The sequence below is a fragment of the Papilio polytes genome, unplaced genomic scaffold, assembly GCF_000836215.1.
Source record: "Papilio polytes unplaced genomic scaffold, Ppol_1.0 DF822845.1, whole genome shotgun sequence".
In the NCBI taxonomy this organism is placed as follows: domain Eukaryota; kingdom Metazoa; phylum Arthropoda; class Insecta; order Lepidoptera; family Papilionidae; genus Papilio; species Papilio polytes.
The window spans coordinates 1,263,773-1,278,685 of NW_013526359.1; the positions used below are offsets into that span (position 1 = coordinate 1,263,773).

General features: G+C 32.1%; 4 protein-coding genes across 5 annotated transcripts; all 4 read left to right on the top strand.

The window, feature by feature from the left end:
• The first annotated feature begins 894 nt into the window (after positions 1-894).
• Positions 895-4,236, top strand: LOC106105438 (endocuticle structural glycoprotein SgAbd-2-like). The gene is made up of 4 exons (XM_013285734.1): positions 895-985; positions 2,127-2,266; positions 3,225-3,379; positions 3,946-4,236. Exons 1-4 carry the CDS (start codon positions 977-979, stop codon positions 4,077-4,079), a joined length of 438 nt encoding a protein of 145 aa, XP_013141188.1. The 5' UTR covers positions 895-976; the 3' UTR covers positions 4,080-4,236.
• Positions 4,237-8,469: 4,233 nt separating this feature from the next.
• Positions 8,470-10,360, top strand: LOC106105442 (endocuticle structural glycoprotein SgAbd-5-like). 2 transcript variants are annotated; one of them, XM_013285737.1, is made up of 5 exons: positions 8,470-8,551; positions 8,713-8,820; positions 9,339-9,547; positions 9,850-10,042; positions 10,147-10,360. In XM_013285737.1, the coding sequence occupies exons 3-5, from the start codon at positions 9,420-9,422 to the stop codon at positions 10,210-10,212; spliced, it is 387 nt and encodes a 128-aa protein (XP_013141191.1). In that variant the 5' UTR covers positions 8,470-8,551; positions 8,713-8,820; positions 9,339-9,419; the 3' UTR covers positions 10,213-10,360. The 2 variants fall into 2 exon arrangements, with proteins under 2 accessions (XP_013141191.1, XP_013141192.1); XM_013285738.1 differs by lacking the exon at positions 8,470-8,551 and having other exon boundaries at positions 8,630-8,820.
• Positions 10,361-10,650: 290 nt separating this feature from the next.
• LOC106105436 (flexible cuticle protein 12-like) lies at positions 10,651-12,188 on the top strand. The gene is made up of 3 exons (XM_013285732.1): positions 10,651-10,970; positions 11,220-11,406; positions 11,811-12,188. The coding sequence occupies exons 1-3, from the start codon at positions 10,741-10,743 to the stop codon at positions 11,859-11,861; spliced, it is 468 nt and encodes a 155-aa protein (XP_013141186.1). The 5' UTR covers positions 10,651-10,740; the 3' UTR covers positions 11,862-12,188.
• A 210-nt stretch (positions 12,189-12,398) lies between these two features.
• Positions 12,399-14,032, top strand: LOC106105446 (endocuticle structural glycoprotein SgAbd-5-like). The gene is made up of 3 exons (XM_013285743.1): positions 12,399-12,825; positions 13,155-13,338; positions 13,673-14,032. The coding sequence occupies exons 1-3, from the start codon at positions 12,698-12,700 to the stop codon at positions 13,715-13,717; spliced, it is 357 nt and encodes a 118-aa protein (XP_013141197.1). The 5' UTR covers positions 12,399-12,697; the 3' UTR covers positions 13,718-14,032.
• The last annotated feature ends 881 nt before the right edge of the window (positions 14,033-14,913 follow it).

Here is a 14,913-nt window from a genome sequence, read left to right on the forward strand (position 1 = left end):
AGATATGAAAATACAGGATATATAAAAACCTACAAGTAGGAGTACTTTCATACACGCATAGGATATGTGTGTTTACACTTTTGAGAAACCAAACCAGGTTCTATATTTTTGAGAAATAATAAACTGTCCTAAATATCATTAACCTGTTCCGGTCTAATGTTGGACCTTCCCCAATGACTTTAAAACTTTCAGCATCCTAAAGTTTGCATTTATTCTATCCTTACTCACTTGAATGTCGTTGATGATTAGTTTTGATTTTACATTCTTCTTGGCTCCATTTCATTGTTCGTATTATTTCCAGAAGTGTCGTAGATGTAGAGTATTTTGTGCTTGGTTTAAGGAAAGGTGAATTAGGTAATACAGATAAAACCGGAGCATTATTATGCCCAAGATTGACTCATTACGTTCAGGTCGAGACATTCTAAATAACTAAAGTGTTAATGTATGTTAATCAAAATGTGAGGAGTTATAGTACCCTTTACACATCCGCAATAATAAATTAATTATTTGCTTTGTTTAGACAAGAGATTTTAAAGAGGAGACGGATGCGGTTTATACACTCATCCATGCACTGAATGATACTAAGGAAATATCTCTTATGTCAAAATTACCGTCATGTTCCGAATAGCATTTAAAAACTAACAGGCGTCATCAAATGTCAGTAATTAGATATTCCTTAATTAAAAATCTCAGTATCTCATCGTAAAGTACTAATGATGCATTTCTAACTCACTAAATAATAAAGTACATATTAGCATGCAGTGTGCGTGCGCCGGGCGGGCGGGCGGCAACACTTTGAAGTTCACCACACCGAGCCTGCGCTAGACGTACTCTAATTTCAAGAGCTGCGCCTGCGCAACATAGTATAAAAGCCGCGGAGTTCAATCTGAAAAATCATTCCCGCCACAAACATCCACCGAGGATCATCCATTAATATACAACATATTTTTGATTTTATTAATTTAAAATTACAAATATGAAGTCGGTGAGTTTACTTAATTCATAAAGTTTTTCTTTTACAGTACATCTATAAATAACAGTGAAAAGTGAAGATTAACAAGTGGTTTCCTGTTTTATTAATTGTTCTGATATTTAAAAAAAAAGTGAAAGACACATCCTGAAACTTTTGAGACTAAACATATAAAACGTATTCAATCTACTGCAAATACTTGACTATCTGTATTAATACAAAATATTTGTGTTTTCATCGATTTAATTGTTTACCTATTTGAGTTAATAATTCTGAAATAACCGCAATCTTATTATCTTCAAGACAATGCTTGTATATTGTTATAAAACATTTGTATAATTGAACCATATACAGCAATATTTTGTAACATTCCCACACATTGTAATTCATCAGTGTGCTTTAATTGCGCGTAACAAGTTACTCTTGTTACAGTTTTTATACAAATCTTTATGGTAATTATAGTTTATGTTGAAAGTCATGATTAAGTCATTTACAAGAAAGCTATTGCAGTTTTATTTGATGTCATAAAAACAGAAGCTAATTGCCGTAACTCGTGAAGCAGACTACGGGACTATAGATTTTATGTTGCTCCGTCTATATTTGTCTAATCTCTATTTCTATTTTTTTTAAATCATGTCAAGGTAAACCCTAAAAAGTAAATTAATAAATCGAGCGTTACAATGTAGTTGCATTGTACGATATGTTTAATCGGAGATACATAAATTTGAATGTTAACAAACAAAATTTAAATTTTACGATCATTGTGACCAATCTTGGGCAAGCAAGGTTGGTGCTTTAAGATTTTATTCGATTCATTTTTATGGTAGTTCCGTTGACCTTTCATCTTCGCGGCAACAAATCACTTTCGCAACTAAATTTTTAGTACTTTCGTCTTTATATATGTTGCTTAATAGTTGAACTTGTGACCTGCCTATTGACTGAATTCCAGAAAAAAGTTAAATTGCCTTTAAGTGGGTTTTTAACAGATGGATTGAAATAATGGTAAAGTTTGTTAGCTTTTTGTGGATATTCATGTTAATTATGTCTTTCCATAGTGTCATTTTTGTATATATTAATAACTAAGCACTTGAAATCTCTAATTTTCTTTAAAAGATATGTGATGTTCTAAATGTTCTCTTTGCATTTTCGATTACAGTTCGCAGTTCTATTAGCAGTGGTTGCTATGGCCAGTGCCGCACCACAGTTCCAATACCAACAGCCACAGTACCAGGGCCAACAAATCCCTATCTTAAGACAGACACAGGAGGTCAATTTCGATGGCACCTACCAATACAGGTATTTTTAAAATTGTATTTTATTCGTTGTCGTGTAAAATTACAAATCTACACTTTACTTGATAAAGATGATTTCGGAAAAGAAATATAACTGAAAATATTTTAAAACTCCTATTACCAAGCAATAGGGAATTTCACTTGAACTTAATTTTACATTGATGATGATATCTTCACAATAAAATTATTCAAGATGCCTAGATGCACGCATTGATTACAGACATATAAACCGGTTTTTTTTCACAACATTTATTGTATTATTGTAATTAAGTTCAAGATCTAAAGCCATATTTTGATGTTTTTCAACACAAGTGTTACAAATTATTTGGCTTTAATGTTATAAATTAGACTAAAATTTTAAAATAGTAGACTTTGAAAATTTGATAGTAAAGAAAACAGTGGAATATAAATATCTTCCGAAACGGTATGGTTCGTAATAGCGAAAAGCATCAAATAAGTGGAAGGCTAAATGACAAATGTTTAAAAAGTAAGAGAAATGTTCTTTTGCAAGAAACGTAATGAGTCTGCAAACATTGTTGTATAACAAGATTATTTAAAACCGTATTACCAAATAGGAACAGTACAAGTGTTAGTTAAAGGCAAACATTGAAATAGTTAAGACACCGCGGTTATGAATTGTTTCGTAAATCGTCCCAAAATTGTACGAATTCGGAAAACAAAGATTTCCCACGAACAATGAATTGTATTGACTAGATTGACAATGCATGTATATCGTAGTATTGCATTCTGAACATTTTGAAACCTCAAATTACATTTGATCTTTACTTGCGTAAAGTACTACGCCTATTTCTAAACGATCATCTTTATTGCAGTCTTATTTGATTTATGACATTAATTTTAAACCCATACTTAAATTTACAGCATATTATATTAAAGATGTTAGAAAATTCTCTAACCATATTAGCAATTTCAAATTACATGTAGGTTTTGATTATTTATAGCTACGAAACTGGAAACGGCATTGCCGCTCAGGAGCAAGGGTACTTGAAGAACGCTGGAGTGAAAGATGCCGAAGCTCAAGTCGCCCAGGGATCTTTTAGTTACACATCACCAGAGGGCATCCCCATCTCCGTCTCCTACATTGCTGACGAAAACGGTAACATTGCATAGTAATAAATTCAAAGTAATAAATCTAATTTATGAGCGACACAGATTGTAAGTTGTGGAAATTTTAATTGCAAAATGTTATTGTTCTCTGGATAAATTATCAGTCAAAAAACCTTAAAAACAAGAGACAAATTGTATTATTACACCGTATAATTATGTACAGTCTCTTAGAAATGTAGTGATGATGCTATGTCGTGAAATGAATACAAAATGTTTAAAACGACTGATCTACTAAGATGATGCATGATGCAGAACGTAAAGATTTAACAGATCTCATCATACATTATTATTCATGGAGGAATATCAGACATTTGCATATTTTACTCTAACAAGATTGTTTTAAAGTTTACATATCTTAAAAAATATTTATATCTTTTGTCAAAAACTAAGGTTCTAGATTTGTGGTGATAGGAAACAGCCTCGGTATTCCTTACTACTACGATTTTTAATACATTTTCATGTTAATGGCAATGTTAGTCAGAATATTTTTTGCATCGACGTTTCTGGCAGGCGTTGGATGTAATTTTAATGTAAAAACTATTTTTTATTCCACAGGTTTCCGTGCGGAAGGCGCTCATCTTCCCACCCCACCTCCGATCCCCGAAGCCATTGCCCGTGCTCTCCAGTACATCCAATCCCAACCCCAACAGCCCCAGCAAGTGTTCCAACAGCAACCTTTCAGAGGTTAGATCTCAACGAAACGCCCTCTACCGATCAACGCAACGTACCTTCTAGTGTATCAGTCAAAACATGATACAATTAAGTATAGCGATTTGTTACTGTGATGTATTTTATATTATTAGGAATATACAAGATTTATAAATATAATTGAAGTACAAAAATAAATTGTTGTTTGATTACCATAAGATAAACGACGTTAGATTAGTCGAAATAAACTTCATAGCAACATTCTAACACCTAATCTTTACTTGATTACCATTCTCTTCGTATACTTAAAGAAGAAAATAAATAAATACACCTAAACCATTACTCTGGTAATTTTATGTTTCGATTATATTTCTTTTCTCAAAGATACTATAAATAAAATAACCTTAGTGCGTATTTTACCACATTCAAAACAGACGTCTTTTAAAAATTGTTTGGAAATTAGGCAGATTTTTTGTTTTTATACTCATATCATTTGAGTATTTATCTGTGACTGAATATCAAAAAATTGTGCTGGACCTGAACAGTATCTAAGGAAATTAAATGGTTTATCTACGATTGTGTCTGAAGAGATAAATCATATTTTAGATGTATGTAAAAATCTCATGTTACAAAACGATAACGAATGAGGATCTACTACTTCTTCTTAAAGTGCCATCTTTCGAAGTTGCCCTAAGGATCGCCGAACTTCAAAAGAAAAGGATCTACTTAAAAATTAAAATTGTTTTTGTATTGCTTATAGTAAAATGCACGTGCAAAGTTCGAACTCATACCTAGTTATACAATCTAAATTAATTGTATGCTATCAAATTTCTTTGGTGTTTAAGACAACTAACAGACAGTCTGAGTGGCATATGTTCGTTGCGACCTTAAGGTCTCTCAAGTAAATTAATTATCATGATGTAATTTTATATTCTCCAATAGTTAAAAGATAATTAAATTGACGATTGTTCATTATAACTAAAGGTGTAAAAAAGCTGACAGATTAGACATGATTGAAATCTAATTATTCGATGCTTAATAGTTTTTCATAACAACTTACAGGAAGAATGTGTGGGGTATATGAATATAATCACTGCTTGCATTTCAAAATCATGAAACAGTTTTGGGTACAAATATCCGCAGTGGAAGAGTACAGTTCAGTGATAATTGACAAAAACATGCCTTTTTGATATCGGGCGGGAAGTCTTCAAAAGATACGTTGCCGTCTCCCAGTTATGTGGAGTTTTCCCTCAAAAACCTCCTCGGAGACTATTTCGAGTGCGATAAAAAGTATTTCCAAAATCATCAAAGAACGCATCGGAACCCTCGGCTATACAATACAGGGTAGGACTCTGCCTGTTCTCCAAAGCATTACGCCTAAAACAAACCTACTTCACACACTATTACAACCTATTTACACTCAAAAAACATTACGCAACAGTTTTTCACGCCTGAAGTTACACCCGAAGTTACACATAACATTCATTGTTCATCAATAGTTAAACAACGCCATCTCTTAAATGTAACGTAAAAAAACACCGCAATCAATAAACTTTCAAACACGTACAATAAAGCGCCATCTGTTAACATAATATGAAATTAGAAAGCCAACAAACATTCAATCTTAACTTTATACATAAAATAAAGTTGTTTCATAGCTATTTTGAAAGATGGTGTATTGTATGATGTGAAATGGGACTTCAGAAGCGGATTTAATTTACTGTCCAGTAGGCCTTGTCTTAGATCGACTAGATAAAAAAGGCAGCTAATATAGAATGTATGTAAGCTATCATTTTAGCAAAGGTTGTTAAGAAAGGGTCAGAAAGTACTACAGGGTGGCGAAATCTGCAAATCCGTCGCTGTACGCCAGTAATTAAAAAAGCAAAATGTGAAGACTCCTTTATCCTTGTAACCAATAGTTTATTTTTTAAATCGAATCACATGCCCATAATTATATAATACTAATGACTACGTTATATCCTGTCTCTATTTAATAATTATAAATCTCAAGAATTTGAATTTTTGAATAATAAATTCAGTATTATAAAAGTTGTTATTTGGTCCATCAATTTATGTTTGATGTGGGTTAAGGTTAAGGTTACGCCAAAGTTGATATTTATATTCAGGAATCTTATGCCTCTATAGATAATTATATTTGACAAACATAACATTTCTTATATAATGAATTACGGATAACTTAATACTACATACTTTAATAGCTAATCCTGCGGCGCAAGTTAAAAAGTCAAATTATGTCAAAAGTCTGAATAATCTTTTCTGACGTTAATGTTCTACAAAAAGCTTCATTAAAATATCACATCCACCGAAATTATATTAGTGTTAGTTAATAATTGCATTTAGACAAATTAAATAATATTTGGATTTGGAGCGTCGGTGGCTCAGTGGTTCCAGCACTTGACTTATAATCTACAGGTCTTGAGTTCGAATCCCGCCATGTACCAAAGTGATTTTCGAATTCTCATATGTACATAATTTACCCGACGTTCTTACGATGGAGAAAACATCGTGATGCAACCTGCACATATCAGTGAAGAAATTCAAAGATATGTGAGAAGTCAGCCTGCATTGGGACAGCGTGGTGTACTATGGCCTAGTCACGCTAACTTAGGGTAAGCACCGAGCCCCTCAGTTGGGACGTTCAGTGAGCTGGTGATGATGTGATAATGAAATAATATTTAAATACTTTAAGGGTTGAAATATACCGTTCTAGTTCTCCTGTAGGGGTAATAATAACTGGTTTAAAATATTATCGATTGATCAATAGACTAGGACGTTATATAAGCAAATGCAATGAGGGGGACCTTTGAGAGTAATTCTGATTACCTCTGGCCCCGTAGTGTCATTCGTAATCTTATATAACGATCGTGTCGTGATCGAATATTTCTCCATTTTAAAACGCGTCATAAATCAATAGATTGCCAGAATGGATGGCTAATTTTGCATTGCTGTTAAACAATACGCGTCGCTCTTTACAGACCTCATATTTCATATTATGTAAAACAAAAATTTATACAAATTGCAAAACAATTGACGTTAAAACCGATTGTGATTCAATAAGCAATTAAGTAGTATTCAGAAAAGTATTAACTATAATTGAAATACATTTAGTTAGCATTCTTAGTTGAATCTTTTATATGGCATATTAAAAATGAGTTGTAACGCATATTGATAAAGATTATTGCAGATGCATCCTTTACTTTTTTCTTAGATCAAGATGGTTTTAACATATTATGAATAATGACTGGATTTTTTTTTTAAATTAATTTGGCAAACGAGCAAGCGGCCACCTGAATCCACCGAAATGTGATCGCTGCCCATAAAAATTCGCAATTGCAGATGCGTTGCCTACCCTTAATTAACGGAGGCGGAGACGCACATAAAGAGGACATTTCCCCTTCCTATGCGTCTCCTCAACCGTCAAATCCACTTTTCCTTCCCATCCTTTCCTCTTAAGAAAAGGGTGGAAAGGGAAAGGGACCAAAATTAGGCTTCCGGCACCACATTCATCAGACGAAACGCGGAATTGGTTCCACTTCACGCCTGTTTTCTGTGTGGTCGTGGTATTACACAGGGCGAGCCGGCCCACTTGTGCGGAGATGTTCAAGCGGGCTCTACCACTGTTATTTTTTTCTATTTGATATTATTTCTATTCTATGTTATATTATTTAGATTCTAATTAAATAAATGTTACACAAGGGCGGCACCAGGGGGGGGGGTCATGACCCCCCTGGACCACGACTAGGTGACCCCGGCCTTTGGCGCCAAAGCTGGATCCGCCCTTGGTGTTACATTTCTCTTAAAATATTAATCCGAAAAATTATTTAATTTTAAATTAAAGGTGGGCCTATTACAATAAATAAGACCTAACCGAATTACTAATGTTCAATTTTGTAACTAAGTTGAGATATTAATAAAGGACGAATCATTCTTTAAAGCATATAATATGAAACAAACATAGTTTAAATATAATTCGAGAAGGAATCCATGCATATGTTAAATTGCTTCCGATATACGAATTACTTGTAAACATTGTATTACTTTTAAATGTTGTTACCTTGGGAGTTATAAATATGAAGAAAAAGATAACAAGTCTGGTCTTTTATTATACATATATTTATGATTAACCTGTACTTATATATTTTATTAGTTGCCAATGGTCATTGCACGACTACATTTATAACTATGTAGATCGCAAAGCGAAAGTCATCCATAGGGCAGGAATAAAAATAAGGAAGTATTGAAATGCCGCAGCTTGGATATACACATATGCGGTTATAGAACAAACGTGCGTCACACATGCCCTTATGTACAACAGTTTGTTGACCTACCAACTTTATAAATAACCAAGATTATTTTACAATTTAACTGGCAGGAAAACGATCTGATAATGCCGAAAAAGATGCATAATTATATGAACTCAAAAGTGGACATATAAATATGTCAAATAACTCATTCAAAGGATTTTTTTTTGCTCCGCAAATGTTCATATGAGGTAATGAAAGTATGAATATGAAATCGGTATATTGTTCAGTCAGCTTCTTATTTTATAGACAAGTTTGTAGATTACATATTTAAGAATTTGTTCTGTATGTAACGTAATTTTAACGATGCAAATACGTCAATTGTAATAAATGTCATGGTGCTTTATTATAGTTATGAAACGTTTAATGGAATAATGTGAGAAGAAATCGGACATTGCATTGGCTAACACTATGACCACATTATGCATGCGACCAAACACACAGATATTTATTGACCATTGTGAGTGTGATAATACATTGTTATGAACTGTAAAAGACGCACAATAAAGGGTCTTAAATTGATGTGACCCGTGACCGTCTAAATAGGTTTTAAAATCTATACTAAAAACAATATAATCTATGCTCTTGTTATACGAAAAGGACTTGACAGTATACTCATAGTAGACGTTACGTTAGTAACTATACAATATGTAACATTAGTACAAGAACATCTTGCCATGGTACGTAGCAAAATTAACAATTGTTTACCCGCCTAATATACTTCGCGATTTAAAAGTCGCATGCGAAACTAAGCATTGTAAATATGATACCTTGGCAACAACTAAAAAAACTATAAAATTTCAACGCTTTAAAACTAAACTTAAATCTCCCATCATTTTATAAAAACTTGATCGTGCATCAAAATAACGCAACGGTTAGACTTTTATTTGTTAATGCAAATTGCAAACTGGTATTAATCTAGCCTATATATCCTAACATATTCAATTAGACAAATTATGTAGTCGGTATCCTTCGCAGGATCCAGTTGTGTTTTTGATTATTTTCCAAAACTAACAATCATCTTCAGTTCATTGATATTTAAATTGTTAAACAATAAATATGTTTAAATTCGTACTGGTATTGACTTTGTCAATGCTTAGTATTGAAGCTACAATACCTTCGGAGACTGAAGCGAAAATTGTAGAATATAAAAATGACAACGATGGCCTCGGAAACTATTTTTTTAGGTAAGAAAATACTTGATTATTTCAATACAGTAATTACGAGTGGTTATATCAAAGCCTCAGTACAAACTTTAATGTTAACACTATTTATGGAATTTCGTTGAGACTAACCATTTTTAAATATCAACAATTCATGTTATTTAAGTTTAAATGTGTTTTATTTTAAGACAAGGCTGAATATAATACATGTTGACTTATCCGTTATAAATACAGTTAAGATGAAAATAAATGAAGACCATAGTTTATATGGACCCAATATTGTTATACGGGCAAATTAAAGTTGCTAATTAATAATTTGTTACTAGATACGTAACATCGAACGGTATAACAAGACAAGAAACCTCACGACTTATTAATTCCGGTCAGTCTGACGAGCATATCGCTGTCGAAGGATACTATTCTTACAAGGATCTTGAAGGACTCTTACACACTGTTTATTACAAAGCTGATACCAATGGATACAAAACTAGTACAACATCTAAACCACGATTAGATGATGTAAGTTATTATCTCTAAAGAAGTACACATTTAAATGAGTCTAGACAAACATAAAATGAGATAGAATGTTATGATGAAAATAAAGTAATTATTTTGCTTTACAGGGCTTTTTGGAGCCGCCGATACCCGGAGTCCCAGATTCTGTCGTCGCTTCTTTATTGGGAAAATAAATAATCATCATCATTGTCATCATGTCAGCCTGAAGACGTCCTCTGCTGAACGTAAGCCTTCCCTATTGATTGCCACAATGCCCGGTCCTGTGTCGTCCGCATCTAGAGCACTCCCGCAACTTTGACCAAGATAAAATGTAATAAATAATAGAATAAACTATTACATTAATTTAATAACCTCAAAATTAAACTTACAATTAAAGACACCAAGTTTTTTACTTTTATAAATTACTGCTTAAGTATATACTTTCACCGATCGGGGACTTTAGTTAAACTATCTAGCAACGACGATGGATCGTTTCATCGTCTTGTATTTGTTTCATATTCCCCCGTCCAGTTTTAAATTTACTTCAAAAAATAAATAAATATAGATACAAAATTCTCATCACAAACGTAACAGGTTCAACCAGCGTACATCGTTATTATCATCTCAAGGTTATAACACAGTTAGAGCTTATTTTGCAAACATAAATTATAACTTGTATATAATTAAACCTATATAGTTCTACAGCAACGAATGGACAAATTATGCTGATGGTACATTCCGCACAGTCGAGTTGTGTATTTAGTTTTATTTTCCTTAATAAAATTCTTTACTTCTTTGTTAATTTAACACACAACGCAGTAAATATGTATCAAGTCGTGCTTGTATTAGCTTTAGTAGTATATAGTATAGAAGCTAAAAATTTATTGGATAAAGAAGCTAATATTGAAGATTATAAAAATGAAAACGATGGCCTCGGAAACTACTTTTTTCGGTAAGAAAATACCATTGTTGTTTTAAACAAATACGTAAATCTTGTCTATTTAACTTGGCACACAAATTGGAAGATGTTTGTTTATTCAATTTGTAGAACAGCATAAAATTTCACTGCTTACTTCCTTTTACTAAAATACAAATTTGAAAAATATCGAGATGTGGCATACATTTAATATTTCATGCGAATACTTAGCGTTTAACATTGAAGATATTTTAAATTTACATTCATTTTATCGCATTGTTTTAGATTTGTTACATCAAATGGTATAACAAGAGAGGAAACTGGTCGCCTTGTTAACTCCGGTCAATCAGACGAGCATATTGCTGTCGAAGGATTCTATACGTACAGTGACAATGATGGAATCTTGCGCACGGTTAATTACAAAGCTGACTCAAATGGTTACGTCATTATTTCACCTGCATTGCCTCAATTGGTAAGATTTTAATTTACTAGTAATCATATTATAAGTATTTCATCGTCATACAAGTAGTGTAAGTAATAAAAATAGAAAGAAAAACAATTGCCCACTAAAAATCTAACTAAAGCTTTTACTTTCAATCACTCTTCGAGCCCTCTATTGTACTATCTTTACACTTCAAAAGTCAGACTTACGCTTTACAAAATAGAACTACTTATTGTGTAAACCAAACAAGTTCTTCAATTCAATTAACTCTATGGCTATTATTTTACAGATCATACCATTGTAAAGCGCTTTTTGTTTTATGCTAATTTGTAGGGACAAAATTACAATTCTTCTGTTGTTATTGTTGTCTTTAATATTAGTTAACTATGTTCCATCCATAAGGAGGAATAAAATTATAACTGTTTTCTTTGCAGCCAGCTGCACCAGTACCAGCATCTGTCGTCGCTTCTTTATTGGGGAAATAAGGGATATTAAGGACAATGTACACAAGTGATTCTATAATTTGTTTGTAAACACAAGTTTTTTAAAACATTTCAGGGCTATAATACAGTAGTGTAATCAGAGTTTTTCTTGAGATTGTGACGTATTACCTACATGGTTTTTATTTGTAGTAATTAATTATAGGTAACATAGATTTATGACGTTAATGGAAAACATGAAGTAAATTAGTGAATTGATACACTATCATTAAATACATAATAGGAATAGTTTTTGCATTGTTCATGTAAAAACTACCTTATGGTATTCATTCAATTATACAAATAATAAAAATCCCAATCAAAATCAAGTTTTTAATTAATTTCTGTATTTGATAATCCTTATATCTCGATTGATTTGATTTATAATGTAGATAAATTAATTAATATATTGAAGACTTTAAAAATAACTCTACCATTTTTTTTTACTTGCAATAATGCGATGTATGAATTTATACTAATACTTTACGATCTTTTTTTATATGTACAATCTTAAGTTACATTTTATTATATACAAGTAATTTTAACGACACATGGAAACGAAGTTTTGTTTATATATTTATTGTTTTATAGAAAATTATAATGATTATCATCATCAGCCTATAACAGGTCCAACCGGCATACATCGTGATTACCTTGCCATAGGGATACCTATCACGATTTTAGTTTATTTTGCACATAATTTGCGAAATAGGATTAAGCCTATAAAACGTATGATGATTAAATAACGGAATTATGTTGACCGTAAACTTCGAGCCGCCAAGTTGTGTTTGTTATTTTTGAATATTCTTTTTGTTAAATTAAAAAATAACATAATAGTAAAAATGTATCGAGTTTTACTGGTTTTAACTATATTTGTATTCGGGTTTGACGCTAGAAATCTTTCGGACATAGAAGAGAAGACCATAGAATATGAAAATGACAACGATGGTCTTGGTAATTATCATTTCAGGTGAGACGTTAACGAGTAGGTATTAAAATCAAGAATTTGAAATATTTATGTCTTAATTTGTATTTCTATAATGAATAATATGAAGATAGACAAACATACGTTAAATATTAGTTAAAAAGCTCAATCTATTTCAATTATGAGCAAATACAACATGGAAATAAAAAACAAACAAAATGTAAACAACAATAAACTTGTAAAAAGTTAAAAAAACGTGACATTCTGTTATCAAGATCTCGTTTAAATGTTCGTTTAATACATCGTTTACAAAAATGAACATCGTGCAACGTTATGATATCGTGTTACTAAATATGTTTAATTATTATTTATAGATTTGAAACATCGAAAGGTATGATAAGAGATGAAACAGGACGACGAGTTAATATTGGTCAAGCAGACGAGCACATCGCAGTCCAAGGATTTTATTCGTATAATGACACAGAAGGAGTTTTACAGTCAGTTCATTACAAAGCTGACAAGAATGGTTATGTCATTATAGATCCATTTGCGGGAGCGGTAAACATTTTAATCTACTATTTAACTTTTTAATTATTTTGTGTTATTTCCGTTTCACATATTTATACAAAACTTGCGTGTTCTCGCCACTACATCCGCGCAGAATTAAAAAAAAACTATGCTCTATATCTGCGCAAACTTTGTGAAGATACGTTGAGTCGTTTTGGAGATATGTACTTCACTAGGTATTATATGTATGTTTTACTTAACATCCATTGGCCGATAATCTTTTTTGTATTATACATTTGAATCTTGACTTTAGACGTAACCTCAAAGCATTGGCCAGTTGTTGTGTTTTGTTTTCGTTAATTTAGCATGACATCTTTCATTACAGTTCAGGATTTCAGAAACTATCGTCGCATCTTTATTGGGAAAATGAAAAAATTAATGGAGATCTTCGATAAAATAGCTTCAAATAGACAACAACAATCAACTTTTAAAGATTGCAGACTGAAAGGAAATCTTGAATTTAGCTACTTTCTTCTTTACGTTACTTCTGTAATTTATTAAACGTTCTTGAATATAAATTAATTATTTATTAATACATTACAAGGCATGATTTAGTGTAACTTTGGTTTTAACCCACGTTAACGTGAAAATACATGACAAATACATTACGTAGAAAAAATGAATTCATCAACTTACCCTTATCCCTTACGGAGGGTCGGCACAGTATGTGCTGCTCTTCCATACATCTCTATCAGCCGTCATATCTGAAACCACTCCTTTCTTAAGCATAATGAAAAAATGAATTGTTTTTTTTTTAAATAAATGCTGATAAAGATGATTCAGTGTACATCTTATTCTATGTATAGCACCTCATTTACCCAAATTATTAACTATGTTACTTTCATCAAAAATTGTGCTATCGACTGCGAAGCGAGGGTGAAACTAGAGTAACGTACCTGACAATTTATAGTAAGTAGTAATTTTGTATAAAAAAGATGATTTTAATAGTAATTTTGTCAAGGAAGTTATCGTATCCGCATACTAAACGTTGTTTAGTACACCGGGGGCATGTTTCCTAGAACTGTCAACACTACAATACTGTCGTATGTCGCTGTTGATTACAATATGTTATCTGCATATAGTATCGATCGCCATGGTCATTAAACTAATACAAATTACTTCCGGAACATGTACCCAGTTATGATACAATTAAAATGTATGTAATTAAACTATCGTATTTAGCCAAAGGCTATTATAATTATCTATAAGCGATTGCGTTAACGTGACAATGAATGTCGTTTTGTAAGCAGTTAGTGTTAATCATACTAATAGAAAGGCTAATCTAAGGGAAAACTTAGATGGAAGGATGGATAGATGTTTGTTAGAGTTTGTAAATGGAATTTGGTTTAGTTGTAGAAGATAGTCTGAAAAAACACTTAGGCTACTGACTTTTGCTTTTTTAATTCCACACGGAGAGTCGCGGGCAAAAGCTAGTGACGGAAGGATTTGTGTCTGGAGAATGATGTGGCAATTGATATCAGTGACGTGATAAACCTTTTTTTAAAATTGATATCCTACTTATGTAAATACATTTAAAAATCTGTTATGTAGCTAAAGTTAAGGATT

Coding starts and splice junctions, on each gene's coding strand:
- LOC106105438 (XM_013285734.1), top strand. Junction 2,267..3,224: donor GATGGCACCTACCAATACAG/GTATTTTTAAAA, acceptor GATTATTTATAG/CTACGAAACTGGAAACGGCA. Junction 3,380..3,945: donor CTACATTGCTGACGAAAACG/GTAACATTGCAT, acceptor TTTATTCCACAG/GTTTCCGTGCGGAAGGCGCT.
- LOC106105436 (XM_013285732.1), top strand. CDS start 10,741: ATGCTGATGGTACATTCCGCACAGTCGAGTTGTGTATTTAGTTTTATT. Junction 10,971..11,219: donor CTCGGAAACTACTTTTTTCG/GTAAGAAAATAC, acceptor GCATTGTTTTAG/ATTTGTTACATCAAATGGTA. Junction 11,407..11,810: donor CACCTGCATTGCCTCAATTG/GTAAGATTTTAA, acceptor TTTTCTTTGCAG/CCAGCTGCACCAGTACCAGC.
- LOC106105442 (XM_013285737.1), top strand. CDS start 9,420: ATGTTTAAATTCGTACTGGTATTGACTTTGTCAATGCTTAGTATTGAA. Junction 9,548..9,849: donor CTCGGAAACTATTTTTTTAG/GTAAGAAAATAC, acceptor ATTTGTTACTAG/ATACGTAACATCGAACGGTA. Junction 10,043..10,146: donor CTAAACCACGATTAGATGAT/GTAAGTTATTAT, acceptor TTTGCTTTACAG/GGCTTTTTGGAGCCGCCGAT.
- LOC106105446 (XM_013285743.1), top strand. CDS start 12,698: ATGTATCGAGTTTTACTGGTTTTAACTATATTTGTATTCGGGTTTGAC. Junction 12,826..13,154: donor CTTGGTAATTATCATTTCAG/GTGAGACGTTAA, acceptor TATTATTTATAG/ATTTGAAACATCGAAAGGTA. Junction 13,339..13,672: donor TAGATCCATTTGCGGGAGCG/GTAAACATTTTA, acceptor CTTTCATTACAG/TTCAGGATTTCAGAAACTAT.